Here is a 19926-nt window from a genome sequence, read left to right as displayed (position 1 = left end):
ATAATATAGATATGCAAAGTCCGCAGATAGTGTGCTACTTTTTTTATAAACAAAATGGGGCCCGAAAATCGTGTTTTTTTCAATTTTTGCTCTATAACTCCAAAGATTTTAACTTTAGACCAAAAACACCCAAATAAAAATTCACCGCAATTAAATTCTGCATAGAGACGTGTTTTTTCCGATTTACTTTGACCAAAACTTTCCCCAGAAAAAGCGGGTTTTTCCAACAAAATCTTTAAATTTCAACTAAACTTTTAGATAAGTAGTTGTTAATCAATAGTTAAATAACTTGGTAACGTAAAAGCCCCTTCTGCATATATTATAATTCCAGAAGTCTATGGAAATTGAATGAACAGTTTAGCAACAATAAAAATATTAATTAAAAATTTACGGTCACTATAATAACGACAATAATTATGATGCATAAGAATAACTATGATTTTTTCATAAAAAGATATGATACCTATCTAATGTACTTTACAAAACTGAAATTGGACTATTTAAGCGGCCTCAGGAATATTTTAAAATTATAAACAATTTTTTGGTTTATAAACAAATATAATATCTCAGGAAATATTAAACTAAATTAAATTGTGAAAACGGTATTAGAAAGACAGCGGCAGGACGCTTCTTTTAAAAGAAAAGAAGTTTAATTATGACGAGTGGTTCCTGAGATACAACCGGTCAAAGTTGACCGAAATTTACGGCAAAGATATAAACAACAGGATCATAATTTTCAAACCATCACCTTTTTATTTTTGTCCTCTTTCTCCACACCAATTTTCATTTCTTTAAAATCCTCATAACATATATTATTATAATAAAAACTATCGATAATACGTGTGAAAATTGCCAAAAATAGCAAAATTCCAATCAAAAATTAGGTTGGAGAAAATGTAACCCTCAAAGTTCAAAATCGGTATACATTAACAAAATGCATTTTCTCGGCTTCCCATGGAGCAATTTCCTTCATTCTTTTTTTGTTCCCTCATAATTCGAGTAGAGCCATCGAACTAACGCATTATTAAATGTCAAACTTGCTTTTGTTTTGTTATAATAGATTAATTTATTTATAAGAACAGAAAATTACATATTTTTTCCAGTTGTAGGCATTTTTTAGATACACTTACTACAAGTGTACCTTTTAAAGTTAAAAACATAAATATTCTCATTTGAAAGCTGTATAATTATTTAAACAATTTTTATTTAAACAAATTAAAATATTGTGTTATAATAAATAAATTAATTTATTATAACAAAACAAAAGCAAGTTTGACATTTAATAATGCGTTAGTTCGATGGCTCTACTCGAGTTACTTGGGAACAAAAAAAGAATGAAGGAAATTGCTCCATAGGAAGCCGACAAAATGCCTTTTTTTAACGTATACCGATTTTGAACTTTGAGGGTTACATTTTCTCCAACCTAATTTTTGATTGGAATTTTGCTATTTTTGGCAATTTTCACACGTATTATCGATAGTTTTTATTATAATAATATATGTTATGGAGATTTTAGAGATATGAAAATTGGTGTGGAGAAAGAGGACAAAACTAAAAAGGTGATGGTTTGAAAATTATGATCTTATTGTTTATATCTTTGCCGTAAATTTCGGTCAACTTTGACCGGTTGTATCTCAGGAACCACTCGTCATAATTAAACTTTTTTTCTTTTAAAAGAAGCGTCCTGCTGCTGTCTTTTGAATACCGTTTTCACGATTTAATTTAGTTTAATATTTCCCGAGATAATTTCAATTCTCTAAAGTACATTAGATAGGTATAGTGTCTTTTTATGAAAAAATCGTAGTTATTCTTATGCATCGTAATTATTGTCGTTATTATAGCGACCGTAAATTTTTAATTAACATTTCAATTGTTGCTAAACTCTTCATTCAATTTCCATCGGCTTCTGGAATTATAATATATACGGAAAGGGCTTTTACGTTACCAAGTTATTTAATTATTAATTAACAACTACTTATCTAAAATCTCACAATAAAACACTGAAAAACGTTTGTTTTCTTTGAAAGGCACTTTGCCGAATGCCGAAACAGCTGTAGTAATAACATAGTTGTAATAAATTTTGTGGAAGTATAGAAAACAAACGTTTTTCAGTGTTTTATTGTGAGATAAAATGAACTTCCATCAAGTAACGGTCGAATCCATCAATTACTTATCAAAAAGTTTAGTCGAAAATTAAAGATTTTGTTGGAAAAACCCGCTTTTTCCGGGGAAAGTTTTCGTCGAAGTAAATCGGAAAAAACACGTTTCTATGCAGAATTTAATTGCGGTGAATTTTTATTTAAGTGTTTTTTGGTCTAAAGTTAAAATCTTTGAAGTTATAGAGCAAAAATTGAAAAAAAACACGATTTTCGGGCGCCATTTTGTTTATAAAAAAAAGTAGCACACTATCTGCGGACTTTGCATATCTATATTATTAATATATACAATAATAAGATTCGATTCCAGCAATAAAATTGCTGGTAAATAACTTTTCCCAAAAATGGCCTATTCTCCGATAGTCAGCCCAGACTATAGGTTTTTTCCTGGTTTTCCCTTGTGATTTACTATAGAATCTCTAACGCCAGAATTTCACTATCATCGATGCATTTGGTTGTCTTTTTAAAGACAGATCACATGCTATGATTTTTTTGTGTCGGATATTCTTGAGTTGGGGTTGATTTCATGTAATCGAATGAACTATCTTTCATTAAAGTCGTCCCAGAAACGCAACTCATAAATATTGGCAATATCATTTTAAAGTCTTCTACTTTAAAATGTATAATATATGTCTGAATTGCCAATATAAACGAGTCAGAATAAATAAATTATTAGAAGAATTTTTTACCTAGCAACAAGATTTTTGTTTAATTTAGTAGAATTTTGTATTTTGACAACGTCACCCGATTTGGGCGTCGAAACGTTAATAAAATTATTTTTTCAATTTAATTGTGGCTTATTTCTCATATAAATAGATGATCATAGTTTCCCACCTTTAGACGTACGAGTATGTGACAGGACTATTTTATAAAATTCTACTGTCACAGTGACAGTTGTCATACTCCTCCGATACGTCTGAAGGTGGGAAACTATGTAATGTAATGTTAATTTATACGTTTATAAGTATCATTTCCATCTCGTGTTTCGCAACGTATTATGTTTTCCATCTTTTGCGCTATTTTGCCGGTTATTAGCGCGCTCATCACTGTATAATATACATTGTACTTACATAATATTTATTTAAATTTTAGGTATCGTTTGAATGTATATCCTTATGCTTCCATCCATTTGGTGTTGCACTGGCAGTAGGAAGTACTGAAGGACATCTATTAATAATAAATTCCGAATCTGGAGTTGTGGTTAACACTATTCGAGTTTGTGGATCTCCTTTGAACTGTGTAGGATACAACCCAAGTAAGTTTATTTGCAACTATAGTTGCTATTTTCCACTTTTAACTTAGTAAATGAACGTGAAATATAGCGTACCTTGTAATTTTCAATGTCCCCACCGAATTGCTTGAAGATTTGGATTTAGGTACTACTTACCATCAACTTCAAGGTTGGACTTGCGCCGTTGATTGCTTTTTCTTTTGGGGAGGGGGTGAAAATCACCCCGTCTTGGGGAAGAAAAAACATACGTTTAAAATTAGTCAGGAAAGGGATAAATTGACTAATTATAAGTAGCTTCTGTTCTATACAGTTTTTTAACTAAGTCAATACTTTTCGAGTTATTCGCGAGTGCAAATGTTTATCTATCTATCTATAAGCGAGGATTCTACAGCCTCTAACGCTTCTTGCATTTCGGCCGTCATCGTTTTCTGTCCATCCATTCGTCTTTTTTGATGGCTCTATCTCTCATGAAGTGCCGTTCACGTGACCATACCACACTAATTGTCTCGTTTCAATTCTATCTACACTGGAATATACAGTATTTGTCCGTCTTCTAATATCTTCATTCCTGATGTGATCTTTTTTGGATATAACACACGCTCTCCTTAGATAATCCATTTCTACTACTTATATTCTTTTTCCATCCTTTTTCGTGATCTGCCAAACTTCTGCCCCATAAGTCATAATAGGCTCTACCAAGGTACGATAGATAGCCAATTTCGTTTTTGTCTAGGTATATCTTTAGACCGTAGTAGAGAGCTTAGAATGTTTACCGCTGTTTTGCGCTGCTGCGTTTTGTTTTCGATGTCTATTTCGATAGTGCCTTCTTTATGCTTTATAGGTCCGAGATATTTATATTATTTACATGTTTTTGTGGTTCTAATTTCTAACTCTGGATTTTCTTCATCATCCCCTATTTTAAGATATGTACTCTGTCTTTGACATATTCACATTGAGGCCCCCTTTTTCATGTACTTTCTTTAGTTTTCTAAACATGTAGTTAATGTCTTCCTCATCATTCGCTACGACTACCTGATCATCTGCGAAAAACAAAGTTGTTAGACATTTACCACCGCCTATGTATATTCCCATTCCGGATACTTGGCTCCTCACTGCTCTAGCGATGATTGAATATACATTTTAAATAATGTCAGAAGCAGACAACATCCTTGCTTAAGCCCCTTTGTTTTTGGAAATGATTCAGATATAAAGTTTCCTTCTTTCACGATACTTTTTACATTTTCGTATATATTTGCGATATCATCCACATACTCTCTACTGAGACCCACTTTCGTCAATGTTTGAAACAGTTATTTCAAAGATACCCTATCGTATGGGGTACAAACAATAGGTGGGTAGATAGGTTCCTTGTGTTCCGTTTTTCTATTACCTGCTGCAGAACGAATATATTATCAGCGCATTATCTTCCTGCACGAAATCCACTTTATCATTCCAGAAAATGTTAATTCTTTAACAAAAAAAAAACATGTTTTTAGGCGGCATTTCGCAAATCACTCAAAAAGTAAGTATTTTATTGAAAAATTCTCTTAGAAAAAATGTAGCCTATAAAAAAACTAAAAACATTATGTATCCATAAAGTCTATAGACCCAGTAAAAGCAAAAGTTGTGTGGCTCATGAAAAATACGATCTTATTCGTCAAATTCCAATTCGAATATTTCAACGTGAACTAACCAAAAAATGAATGTGTGTGTACTTTGTACGCACGTAAGAAGTTATACTTCTACCACATATTATGTGATTTTTAAGACAATACCAAAAATTTAAAAAAATAAAAGAATAAAACGCACACAAACACATTGAAAAATGCCACAAAGAAAAAATTATTTCTGAACGATAATAATTGTTGGCAAAAATTTTAAATACGCATTTTCTGAAAAAAAAAATTATATAACAAATATACTTACAATCATAAAATGCATAAAAAATAAAAAATAAAAACTTGCATCGGGAATCGAACCCGTGAATTTCTGGGCGCTTTGATTCGTAATCGAAGCCTAGACTCACTCGTCCAATTCCACATTATTTGTCATATGGATATCCGAACAAATCGGTTTTCCGAACACCTATGTCCTCCAATTAGTTCGGATAATCGACGCTCTACTGTATTTCAACCTAATCCAAATGTATAATTACAATATGATTATAATAAAAACTACTTACCAAATTAGAATGAGTTTTCCTTGTCCAAAATAGTCCAAAAGTCCAAAAATATAGGTATATGAAAACTATTTAAAAAGGCAGTATAACTATTAACTAACTTTTGTTTGTTGTTTCTTTTCACACAAATTTTAAAACGCAACAAACATAAATAATCTAACTACAGCTGTGCCACAGCCGCCATATTGAATAATTTTTGACATGTCATTTGAACATCCAATCAGAACAAAGTTATAATGCGCATGCGCCGGGATCATAGGTTATAGCATATAAAAATTCACCCTCATATCGCCGGTAAAGAAGTATAACTTCAAAAATAAGCACTTTTAGGGAAAATTCAATAAAAATGTTTAAAAAAAATCTTTAGTTTTATTCTAGCATCAAAACTAAGTGAGTTACGCTCAAAATAAAGTTGGTCCCTTTTTTGTAAAAAAACGTTAAAATCTCCCTTTATATTGCACCCCAAATAAAATTATTATTCGTTACCGCGTTACAATTTACTTTACCGGTGTATCGGCTGAGTAAGGATGATGAAAAATTTAAACTCAATAGAACACCGGTGTGTGCCGTGGCCCAGGAGGTGAATTTCAAATCGGACACCGGTGCCCGCGTATCGCTTAACCTGTTAATTTGTAAGTTTAACTGGTTCGAAGTGCTTATTTTTGAAAAAGTTATAATAGGGAACTTACATAAATTTTTAAATTCGAAAAAAATGTTATAAATCACAACACAACATAATTTAAAACATGTATCAAAGATAAAAAAGTTTTGTTTGTCTTTCGTTTGGCCCCTTTTTTTTTTTTTTTTTTTTATTAATGGCTTTGACATAGCCAATTAGCCAGACTATTTGTTTTTTTTTGTATGGTATTACAATAACAATTTTAAGTTAACATCTAAGCCTACTTATTATCTAAATTTACAGGTTGTTATAATATATTAATGAATACATTTTTCAATTTTGTGTGATATTTTTACAATTTTTAATTTTATTATCTAAGCCTATTTAAAATTTAAATTTACAGGACGTTACATATTCGTAAAGACATTTTAACGTCTGCTTATTTTTTGGAAAAAGAATTTCGTTTAAATTGACAGGTAAAGGACAATTTAGATCAGTTAACTTTTCATACATCACTTTAATATTTTGTCTGTACTGTCCACACTCCAATATTAGGTGCTGTAGATCTCCCATTCCACCACAGGCGCAATATGGGTTATCACTGATACCTATGCTGTGTTTGTATGCTGGGGTGAGTGCGTGATTTGACCTCATTCTGTTTATTGTTTTTATAAATAGCCTATTTGATTCTTGTTTAAACCATCTCTCATTGGGAATTAGTGGTTGGCAATTTCTAAAATTTATTCCCGTTGTACTTTGGTTATATACACGTTGCCAATTTTGTTTGCAATGGTTTTTACTGATATTATCTATATCGGTTACTGGTAGAAGTATGTTGTTTATGTTTCGTTTGGTTAAAGCTGCAGATTTAGCTATTTTGTCGACTTCTTCATTTCCAAATATTCCAGAATGTCCTTTAACCCAACAAATAATAATTGAACTACCCGAGGAAGTAATATCATAATATAGACTCTTAATTTCTATCTCAATGTGGTTTAGACTTTTTGTCGATTGGATAGAAGTGAGTTTGTCCACAATACTTCTACAATCGGTGAAAATGATATAATTGTCCATACCAACAGAGACTATATATTTTAGCGCAAGTAATAAAGCTGATAATTCGGCAGTATATATTGAAGCTTCATTAGGCAATCGGCATGATTCTTGGTATTCAGAATTCCAGTGATATATTGCACTTCCGGTTCTATTTTGAATTTTGGAGCCGTCAGTAAAAATATATTGAAACATAGGCCACTTGTCTTTAATTATTTTGTTGATAATACTGCCTGGAAGGTTTGAATCCATGTAATTTGTTTGTATTATCTTGGAAAAGAGAGTTTCAGGAGGTTTAGTGTAAATTGGAGGTATTTTATTTTTGTATATTTGGTGTTCATACATTGTCAATTTTCTATAGCTTTCAACGTATATGGGGGTTTTTTTAGTACACCAATATTTGTGGCTTAAATCTAATATATTCAAGTTACGAATAGTTCTTAAGTAGCTGACGTTTTTTGAAATAGCTCTAGCTACAAACTTATCTGTACAAAACTGTCTACGTAGAGTAAGTGGTGGTTCCTTAGCTTCAATCTCAATAATAGTAATAGGAGTAGATTTTAAGTAACCGAGACAGAGTCTCAAACATTTATTCCTTTGGATTTCAACTTTATTAAGATATCCTGTTGACGCAGACCCATATAAATGACAACTATAGTCGAAAATTGGTCGAATCATTGAGCGATAGAATAGCAATGCAATATTCGGGTCAGCTCCCCAACCGGTTCTACAAAAAGCTCTAAGGATATTCATAGAATTTTCTGATTTCTTTATAATATAATGAATTTGATCCTTCCATAACAATTTACGATCCAAATACGTCCCAAGATATTTAACACAATTTTTTATCGGAAATTCTATTCTACCTAATTTGAAGGTGCCTTGAGGAATTTGGCGTTTTTTGGAGAAAAAACAAATTTCAGTCTTTGTCGTTGATATGGATAAACCTAGAGAATGGTAATCATTTTTTACACAATCTAATGTAAATTCAAGTTGACGTCTACAAATGTCTAGAGAAGAATGGGAGGTGTACAACACAACATCATCTGCAAATTGTAAAATATTAGAGTGTGGAGGTACTATGTGTTCTAAATCTATATTGTACAATGAAAAAAGAAGTGGACTTAAAATACTACCCTGTGGTATACCTATACTCGTTAACCTTGGTGGTAAAAGGTTCTCGTTTATTTTTAAGTAAGTCCATCTATTCTTGTACAAGGATACAATGAAATTTGAAATTTTAATTGGCATTCCAAGATCTACTAATTTTTTATAAAGAATGTCTAAATTGATGTTATCAAACGCTGAAGTTACATCTATAAATGCTGCAGCTGTCGACGCCTGATTTGTAAAATTGACCTGTAGAGAAGAGACTAGGGAAGTGAGAGCATCTTGTGTAGATCTGGATTTTCGAAAGCCGTACTGAGATTTGGGAAGGATATCTTCGGACTCAAGCCAGTATTCAAGCCGAATTTTGATTAATCTCTCTAGAGTTTTTAGTATACAGGAACTTAAAGATATAGGTCTGTAAGATTCAACTTTGTTATCTGGCTTTCCTGGTTTTTTTATAGGTAATACAATATAGTCCTTCCATGCTTTGGGAATTAAATTTTTGTTTTGCCATATAGTGTTAAAAATTTGTAGTAATGATAGTTTGTATTCTGTAGGTAGAAAATATAGCATAGAATATGATATACAGTCCATCTCTGGAGATGAACTATTATTTTGCTTGAGTCCATGATTTAATTCCCATAATTCAAATGGTTTCTCTAGATTGAAGTTTTCTCTGGGTACGGTAACTGTAGCTTCATTTATTTGACTTGGAACCCAAGGAGGTGAAATCTTGAAATGGAAATCTTCTATCCATGCAGCTTCGGTGTTTATCGGAAGTTGATTGGACTGCTTTCGGTTTTTGTAGCGATTTACTTTCTTCCAGACGTCGCTGATTGGAGTGTTGGAGTTTAAGCTTTCGCAGTAATTTATCCAAGTTTGTTTTTTTCTAATTTTAAAAGTTTTCTTTGCTAAGGCATCTAATTTTTTGTATTCAATTAGATTGTGAAGATTAGGATTTGTTTTATAACGTCTATATGCTGTTTTGCGGTTATTTGCAGCTGATTCGCAGTTATTATCCCACCATGGTTTTGGTAGCTTGTTTGTAGGATATTTGTTATTGTTGTATGATTTTGGAATTGAAATGGTTGCGCATCGGTTTATTTCGGCAACTAATTCTTCATAAGTTTGTGGTTGTTTTCCCGAATAAAAGTTCGATGAATACAAATTCCAATCTGCTTTATGCAAATTCCATCTTTTGTGTGTATTGTCACCAGGTTGTATTGCTTGTTCCGAGTTTTCCAAGGCGATGATCAAGGGTAGATGATCAGAACCATGTGGATCTTGAATAACAGACCAAGTTAATTTAGATACAATGTCCTGGGTACATATTGTTATATCGATTGCTGATGGGCTGGAAGTTAGTGCAAGAGTTGGAGAACCATCATTTAAGTATAATAGATTACATTGTTCTATCGCCTCTAATAGAACTTTACCGTGAGTATCATTATTTTCGCAACCCCATGCCATGTTGTGAGCGTTGAAGTCTCCACCAATGATGAATGGAGAAGGAATGTGTTGAAAAAAATTGACCCATTCTTCAACCGTTACTCTAATACCTGGTTCTTTATATACGGATATTATATGTATAGGTTTCTTGATACACGAAAGTTTAACAGCTATGCAATTATAAGTAAAATTATAATTATCCAATAAATTTATCTCTTCTGTAATTATTTTATTTTTAATTAAAATTGCTGTGCCTCCGTACCCATCAGGGCGATCAGATCTAAAACAATTATATCCTGAGAAGTTATAAAATTTTTCTGGTTTAAACCATGTTTCTGATAACATGGCCACATATACATTTTTTTGAATAAGTAAGGCTTCTAAATTTGGTTTATTAGAAACTGCTGAGCGACAGTTCCATTGTAAAAAGTTTATAGGGTTAGTTGTGTCTGACATGATGTTTGAAATAGTAAGTCTTCTTGTGAGATCGCTGCCGTACTTAAGTATTTATTAATATGTTGTGTAATCTCTGTTTTTGATTTGTCTAAATTTTCAGTGAGTTTTAATGAACTAATTATATTAAGAACCAATTCTAAAATTACATTATTTAATTGTGATGGTACTCCTTGTGTTTGCAAGTTTGTTGTATTTGTATGCTCTGTATATTTAGACGTATTATAAATACCACCTTTTTGTCTAGGAATATTTTCTTGAGAAAGTATTTCTTTTCTAGCTGATTCCAAAGGATTGGGAGAATTTGGCCGGTGTCGCTTAAAATTTATTTTTTCTGGGTTATTACTGCTGAAGAACATTTGTGAGGAGAATTTCTTTGATGATGAAGCTGATTGATTTGGAATTACTTGATAAGATTGCTCATTCTGATTAGAATTGGTTGGTAAGGAAGAACTGCTATTTCTGGCAGCAATATTGGCATATGAAACTTTCGGAATTTGTTTACATGCATCAAAGAAATTTAGATTTAATGATGACATCGTATTCTTAATTTGTTTCTGTCTAGAAAATTCAGGACATGAACTTAGGTGTGTAGTCAAATGATTACCTTGACAGCTGAAACAGGTTGGAGTATATTCATTTACTGTACAATCTTTTGTATTATGGAAATCATGACATTTATTGCACCTGGGACGTGCTTTACAATTAAATCCAAGGTGTCCAAAACGGAGACAAGAGAAACATAATAGAACTTTTTGAACATAGGGTTCAACGTCTTTGATCACTTTATTAATTGTGATATATTTAGGAAGAGTTTGTGCTTTAAAATTAACAATACATGATTTTGTTGGAACTTTGTCTATTATTGTTTTATCTTCGATATGTTTCTCTACCTTTCTATTTATTCTTCTAACCGAAACTACTTCGAACTTACAGTGCATATCATATTGTTTAATTTTATTTTTGATATATTCTTCTGAAAATTCTATATCTATGTCCCTAATTATACCCTGTCTATGGAGTATAAACTTCGGAACGTAAACATCTAAATTGTTGTTTGTAAACAATGAGCAAGCTTTTTGATTGATTAAAAAATTGGCTGATTGATAATCTTTAAATTTAATTCTAATTCTATTCTTGCCTATTGAATCAATACTAGTAATTTTGTTATCTAAATTCGAAAAATTAGAGAGTATAATGTCGCCAATTTTGATAGCATTAAGCTGACCTTTAAAGTTTGGAGTATTATTTTCTATATATGCATGGAAAGGTCCTACGTCACTGCTTTGATATAGGAAATGTTCTCTTATATTGTCTGTAGAATTATCAGATTTACTACTTACAGTTTCTCCTTTATTTTTTGATTTACCGTCCCATGTGTTATTTATATTGATGTCACTTTTCTCTATATTATCATCTTGATCCATCCTGTTAATATCTGGAGGTTTATCTGGAGGTCTCCCTGCATAGTCCATATTAAATTTAAAAGTTTTTAAAAATTGAACACTTTGTCGCTTCCGATTGACGTCTCCAAACGGAAACCCCGAATGGGGTAAAATAGATTCAAATACAATTAACTTCTAGGTTTTTCTTGGTCACTGGCAATAAAAAACTATTAAGGATGTAATAGATCGAGTTTTACAAGCCCAAAATATGATATTTTGCTATTTAAATAGTAATTTTCAGGAGCTGTTTTTTAGATGACTGTATTTGACGTCTACGTTTGGCCCCTAAAGACGATTAAAAATTCAAATTACAACAGGTGGTCCAAAACGCGTCGTGACGTCACTTGGTTTTACATTTACATTTTTCCAATAAAGTAAACAGAATTTTAAATTAGACGTTATAAACGTCAGTAGAAAATACATTTATGTGACGTTACAAGTGTTTTTGATCGTTTGAACTATTCATAGAAAAATTCGTACTTTTACAAAATGGTTTTATTTTCAATAGTAAACCTTCCTTCCTTTTCTTCAAAAACAGTATAAAACTACAATTTTAACAAACTGGTATATATTATTACAATGACATACGATAAATGTCATTAGAATATAAATATTTTTGACTTATTCCACGACGATGAGCTTGCAAATACCCAAGTAGGTGGATGCCAATAAACTACTAAAGAAGGAGAAGAAGGATATACCTAAATATAAGGTTGTGTCTAGGTATACGTTACCGTGTACGCAAATAAAAAAGTTAGAGTGTCAGTGATTTCTTATTTTTTATTTGTTTAGTGTTTGTTTTTAAATTAACTACGGAGTGTGGACAATTATTTAGTTCTTTTAATGGGTTTAAGAACATTTTAAAACAGTACGAAAAAGATAAGAGACTATAAATTAATATATATATTTTTTTAGTTATAAATGAAATAGTATGTTTTACCGTAAAAGATTAAAATAAAAAGAAGACCTAAAGCTTTCACAATAATAATTAACTTTTTCTGAAGCTATTATCCTTGTGGCATTTTTGTAATCAACTATTCTAAATGGGAACTAAGCCACAATTTAACCAAAAAATGATTTTATTAACGTTTCGACGTCTAAATCGGACGTCGTTGTCAAAATACAAAATATTATTAAATTAAACAAAAATGGTGTTGCTTAGTAAAAAATTTTTCTAATAATTTATTTAATCTGACTAATTTTTGTATTTTGACAATGACATCCGATTTGGACGTCGAAACGTTAATAAAATCATTTTTTTAGTTAAATTGTGGCTTATTTCCCATTTAGAATAGTTGATTATAATAATTAACTTACGTATAAAAATTATTTTAACAATATTTTTTACGTGTTATGTCAACTAAATACATATATTTATTTTGCTAACCTAAATATATACTTTAATATATACATTGATTTATTACAATTAAGTTTGAAACATCTGAATAGTTCTGCTTCCCTTCCTTTAACAAATATTTTTCTATCAAACACACGCTAAACATATCAAAATAGCGTGTACCAAAAAATACAGTCACTGCGCACGCTAAATAATAACGTCACTGGCTTGATGAAGTTTAATTCGCGTGTACATACCTAACTTTTTTATTTGCGTACACGTTAGCGTGTACCTAGACACAGCGAAATATAACCATAATAATAACTAACGTAAAACTATGTGACGTCACGGGTCGTTTGAACTATTTTATACCGCTGAAGACTTTAAATACGTATTTCTAAGTTATTACGAGTTTTTGAAGCGTGAAATTTTGGAAATCTCATTTTTAAACAAGACTGAACATTATTATGTAATAAAAAAAATTGTGCAAGTTCCCTATTAAAAGGGCTTGAACGAGTCACTAATTACGAGTGTATGCAAACTTTGAACAGCCATAGCTTAAACAATTTTTGCTTTTGGAGCAAACGAAATAAAACTAAAATATTTACAAAATCACAACCTACATTTTTTTAATCTTTGAGATTTTTCGTATAACTAACACTTTTTAAGTTATTTTGAAAGAACAGCATTTTCTCCAAAATAAAAAAAAATACTATAAAATAATATTTTTTTCAAAAATAAGCACTTCGAACTGGTTAACCTTACAGACCATATAAACAATACATATAAAGTGGTACCATGACATCTAATAACGAGACAGTTCGTAACCCGACAAATGGTAACGGACAATTCATAACGGTGACAGTTCGTAACGGCGATACTTCGTAACGGGGACAGTTCGTAACTATACATATTCGTAACGCTACAATTCGTAACACCAACATTTAATTTTTTTTAGAAAATTTAGTACCTACCTATTACTGAATTTAATAAAAAATGCATTTTGCATACATTCCTATAAAAGTAATTGTACTATTTTTAAGAACACTTGAATTATCTAAATTATGAATTATCTAAAATTCTATAACAGGAAAAAAATAATGAAACAAATAAAAACAGTTTAATAATAATATATTTACTATAATAGTATATTATTCAACGAGCATGTAATGATAGCTATTACTCACGATGATGAAGTTTGCGACACGAGCAGTAGGCGAGTGTCGTAATTCATTAGCGTGAGTAATAGCCATTACATGCGAGTAGAATACTATACTTTTTCTACGACTTTTTTTTATTTTAATTAGTAAAAAATATAATTATCAACTACTCGAGATTCAAATTATAATAATTTACAAAAATACCTAAATGCTGTTTACGCCTAGTACGTGGCTGAATAATTGGTTGCCTACTTTTACCAAATTCTTATTTATTGTAAAAATACGACTAGGCCAGGGTAATAAGGCAAAAATATACCCTGTTCGTGATACTCGAGCAGCCAAGGTACTGAAGTGTTTTTTCGACAGGTAATACCTATGAGAACAAATTGTAACTATTTCCTGCGTAGGATCTGGCGGCCATTTTTATTTATAAACAATTTAATGTCGAAAAACGGCATTATTTCCGTTTTTTCTAAAATCAATGGAAAACACTGTACCTTGTGGTTACATTAGTACAAACATCTTCGTGAGTATGGAAAAAGCTTTAAAATGACGTATTACACAGATTGATATACTTATTTATTGTTAATATAATTGAGAAAAAAGGTCTAAATTTCAAAAAAATTAATTTTGCAATAACTATTGTAAAAATTAGTGTACAGCTTTGAAATTTTTGTCAAATGAGGGTTCGTTAGTGCGTAATATGTGACAAAAATTTCGAAGCGATTTATTCAATTGTTTATATTTTATTCAAATTGTTTATCCCAGAGAGCTTTTTTGCAATAAAATAAGTCAGAAAAACAGAATATTAGAACCATTCTGCAAGTGTCAAATAAAAGAGCATAAACTAAACTTTCAAACTTGTTTAAAAAAAGTTAATAAAAAGTGCATTTATTAGTAATAAATAATTATGCAAAAGTCTCGTCTATTTTTCCTTATAAACAATTTGAATAGCTTTTTTGTTACGGCCGGTACAAACATTTTTTTACATATTCTACAAGATGGTATTTTTACACGAACTTTAAAACAAAATAATTTAGCCTAGGTCAATTAGGGCCAAAGTTAGCAACATTTTTTTTAAATATACAGCTAATTTGTTTATAATAAATAAGGATCGAAAATAGCGCTTTTTCACTTTTAAAGACACGAAGTATTCATAAAAAAATGTTGGCTCTATTTGCTTTTTAATGGAGTCGTCAATAAAGCTTCAGAAATGAAGTATGTAAATCCATGCGACCTAAAATTGAAATATTAACTTCAAAATCCTACAATTTTTTGTATCTTGGGAACCAGCCAATGGATTTTAATGTTTTTTTAATTTGTATGTACTTTTAGCGTAATTTACAAGTATGGAGTCAGTTGATTCATAAATTATAATAACCAATTTAATTAATTTAAACAAAAAAAAACAATTTATTTAATTTTTTACCGTGTTTTAGGTGCACAACTACCAAGTAATGTTATGAATATAATAACTGATAAAAAATTGTTTTGAATATATTTATGATATATACAGGGAGGGGCTAAATTATGGAAAAATTAATTTTCTCTAAAATGGAGGATTGTGAAGAAATCCCGAAACAGGTCGATTTTTATTTTTAAATTACAATGTTTTGGCATATATTTCATATTAGTGACGTTATCCACCAGAGCGTGATAACGTAATCGATGATTTTTTAAATAGGAATATGGGTCGTGTGACACCCCATTTGAAAGGGTGTTCAATTCTCTATTCAGTAATATAAACATTAATATCATTATTTATACAGGGTGGCCAAAAAAATAATTTTTAAATTAAATTAATTGACGAAAAAAGAATGTATACAGTTTATTTATCTCAAAATACTTTCTATCGCTGTCAGAAAATTGAAAAAAATGTTTAATTGGCAAATAAACATTGATTTTCACTCAAATTAAATGTTAAAACTGCAAAGAGGTTGTTTGTGATTTAATTTAAGCGAAAAGAAATGTTTATTTGTGAAATATTTTTTTTTTATTTACTGACAGCAGTACAATGTATTTTGAGTTAAATAAATTACATACATTCTTCTTTTTGCGTCAATTAATTGAATTCAAAAATTATTATTTTGGTCACCCTGTATAAATAAGGATATTATTGTTTATATTACTGAATCGACAATTGAAGACCCTTTCAAACGAGGTGCCACATGACCCCTATTCCCATTTAAAAAAATCATCGATTACCTACGTCATCACGCTCAGATGGATGACGACACTACAAGATATATGCCAAAAAAATTGTAATTTAAAAATAAAAATCGACCTGTTTCGGGATTTTTCGTCAAAGTCGTCGATTTTAGAGAAAATGAATTTATTCCATAATTTAGCCCCTCTCCATATATATTATATAATAAAAGAAAAATTTCTATAAAAGTGCGACTTTTACTCTATAAGTTTGCTTACAGTTGCAGTAATTTGAATTTTGTGATTCATTGTTTATCAAATCATTTTTCTGTCTTAGATTTTATATTTATATGAATAAAAATATAAAGTTTTTTTCAATTACAAATTTAAGAAGATTTTTTAAAATGTACCTATAGAGTAACTATTTATATGAATTTTCTATTAAAAAACATTCCATGTGAGAAGAACTCATTTGGAAAGTATGTACAGCGGCTACTATTAAGTAGAGACATTTTTTATTTTTTTGTAAAAAGTACATGTAAACATCTATTTGTAAGTTAATTTTTGAAGTATCCGAATATCTCTTTTCTTGTAAGAGCTGTAAATAAAAACACTGCTTTGAAGGTTTATTTAATTAAAAATATCAAGCGCACTAAAATAAAAAAAAAACAAAATGAAACAATTTAATAGTGAGTATGTCCATCTCTTGCAGCAACGACTTCTCGCAATCTGTTTGGCATCGAATAAAGGTGTGTTAATATTGCCTGGGGAATAGTCCGATATTCCTCTACCAAGGCCATAACTGTACCAAATTTTCTGGAGGCCTGGGATAACGGCGAATAGCTTTTTTTAATTCATCCCATAAATGCTTAACAGGATTGAGATCTGGGCTGCATGCGGGCCATTCTAATCTTATCAATCCAACCTCTATTTTATGAGTCAATCAGTGTTTTACTTACAAAAAATGATACAGCTCTTACAAGAAAAGAGATATTCGGATAATTCAAAAGACAACATTTTAGTGATGTCTCTGGAATAATATGACAGGACTATGACACAAAATGAGCCCTTCCGTTTTTCCACAGAATTTTTTAAAGTTAGTAGAAAATACAACGCTTCCATTCACCCCTGTATAATGCCATGCAAGCAAATTTTTTTTGTTACCGGAAAAATACGAAACGATATCAATATGTATCTACAAATTGGTGCAAGAATCTTAAAAATCGGAGCACAAATAATAAAGTTATAAACTATTAAACTTAATCAAAAATTCTGGGTGGCCGAATTTTGTGCTGGTGAGTGTAGTAATAATATAGTTATTACAATTTTTTATCAATTATTACATAGATAACATTGTAGTTGTTCACCTAAAATACAGTAAAAAAAATTTTTTTGCAAAAAAATTTTTTTAAACAAATTAAATTGTTTATTAAATAATTTATAAATCAACAGACTCCATATTTGTAAAGTACGCTAAAAGTATATACAAATTAAAATAAAAACATTAAAATCCATTGGTTGGTTCCCAAGTTACAAAAAATTGTAGGATTTTGAAGTTGATATTTCAATTTTAGGTCGCACGGATTTTATGCTTCTACTTCGTCGGTAGCAAGCGGGTCGCGTTTGTACTTCATTTTTGAAGCTTTATAGACAACTCCCTTAAAGAGCAAATAAATCCAAAATTTTTTCTGAATACTTCGTGTCTTTGAAAGTGGAAGAGCTCTACTTTCGATTCTTATTTATCATAAACACATTAGCTGTGGATTTTTAAAAAAATGTTGCTAACTTTGGCCCTAATTGACTTAGGCTAACTTATTTTTTCCTAAGTTCGTATAAAAATGTCATCTTTTAGAATGTGCAAAAAAAATGTTTGTACCGGCTATAACAAGAAAGTTATTCAAATTGTTTATAAGGAAAAACTGACGAGACTTTTGCATAATTATTTATTACTAATAAATGCACTCTTTATTAACATTTTTAAACAGGTTTGAAAGTTTAGCTTATGCTCTTTCATTTGACACCTGCAGAATGGTTCTAGCATTCTGTTTTTCTGACTTATGTTATTGCAAAAAAAATCTCTCTGGGATAAACAATTTGAATAACATATAAACAATTAAATGAATCGCTTCGAAATTTTTGTCACGTGTTAAGCACTAATGAATCCTCATTTGACAAAAATTTCAAAGTTGTACACTAATTTCTACAATAGTTATTGCAAAATTAATTTTTTTGAAATTTAGACCTTTTTTCTCAATTATATTAATAATAAATAAGTATATCAACCTCTCTAATACGTCATTTTAAAGGTTTTTCCATGCTCTCGAAGATTTTTGTACTAATGTAACCACAAGATACACTGTTTTCCATTGATTTGAAAATAACGGAAAAAATGCCGTTTTTCGACAATAAATTGTTTATAAATAAAAATGGCCGCCAGATCCTACGCAGGAAATAGTTACAATTTGTTCTCATAGGTATTACCTGTCGAAAAAACGCTTCAGTACCCTGGCTGCTCGAGTGTCATGGAAAAAACCTTATTACCCTGGACTAAACAAGAAATAGTCAAGCCAAGTTCTATTCATTTCGGAAAAAATATATCCATAAATTTGCACCTACTGTCAATGAATCTAATAAATAGGAAATTGCTATTATCGGCGGACGTATTTCATTCATAAAGTTTTATGTATATTTACATTTAACTATATACGTATAATATAATAATATACTATGTTACATATTTATCACAATACAATTTAAAAAATAAACACAATATTAGTTATAAATTCCAATTAACACAAACAAAATACGCTAATGTCACTGTCACTAAAATAAATGATACCTAAACGTCAAAATTTTTAGTAAACAAGATATAAACGTAAAAAATATACGGACATTGTTACAGTTAAAATTCCTTTAAAAATTTTTCGAAGTTAATTATTGATATAAAGTACAATAATTATTGTATTAAATAAACAAATTTAAGTACTTTTATTTGCAGTTTACGATTCATATTTAAAGTGACATGCACCATTTGAACCTAACTTCAGCCCATGAGTAATGACCCGTGAGTAACTTCAGCCCGTGAGTAATGAATTATTACTCAGTAATGGGTGTTAAAGTAATGGGTGATATTATCTATTAAAAAATAGCAAATAATGAGCATGTTATTAAACGGTCGTAGAAAAATACAATTTTTCAACGACCGTTCAATAACATTCTCATTATTCACTATTTTTGAATAGTTAATAAAACCCATTACTTAACCCGTGAGTAATAGTTCATTACTCACGGGCTGAAGTTAGAGTAGGGGTTAAAAGTGGTTCATGCCACTTTTAATATATTAGTCGTATTTAAACTGAAGATAAAATTACTTAAACTTAGTTACTTATTTAATACAATAATTATTGTAATTTATATCAATAATTAACTTCGAAAAATGTTTAAAGGATTTTTTACTGTAACAATGGGTCAGTATATTTTTTACGTTTATATCATGTTTACTAAAAATTTTGACATTTATCATTTTTAGTGACAGTGCCATTAGCGCATTTTGTTTGTGTTAATTGGAATTTATAACTAATATTGTGTTT

The 19926-nt window shown here is 30.2% G+C and overlaps 1 protein-coding gene across 1 annotated transcript in view; it reads left to right on the top strand.

Annotated features, from left to right (window-relative positions):
• LOC114337264 (echinoderm microtubule-associated protein-like CG42247) overlaps positions 1 to 19926 on the top strand; it is a 195660-nt gene that overhangs the window by 143943 nt on the left and 31791 nt on the right. Inside the window, exon 12 of the mRNA XM_028287679.1 lies at positions 3249 to 3411. Coding sequence (XP_028143480.1) covers positions 3249 to 3411 — 163 coding nt within the window. The remainder of the gene's footprint in view (positions 1 to 3248; positions 3412 to 19926) is intronic.

The sequence above is a fragment of the Diabrotica virgifera genome, chromosome 2 (assembly GCF_917563875.1).
Source record: "Diabrotica virgifera virgifera chromosome 2, PGI_DIABVI_V3a".
Lineage (NCBI taxonomy): Eukaryota > Metazoa > Arthropoda > Insecta > Coleoptera > Chrysomelidae > Diabrotica > Diabrotica virgifera.
This window is presented reverse-complemented; position numbering and strand designations above follow the sequence as displayed.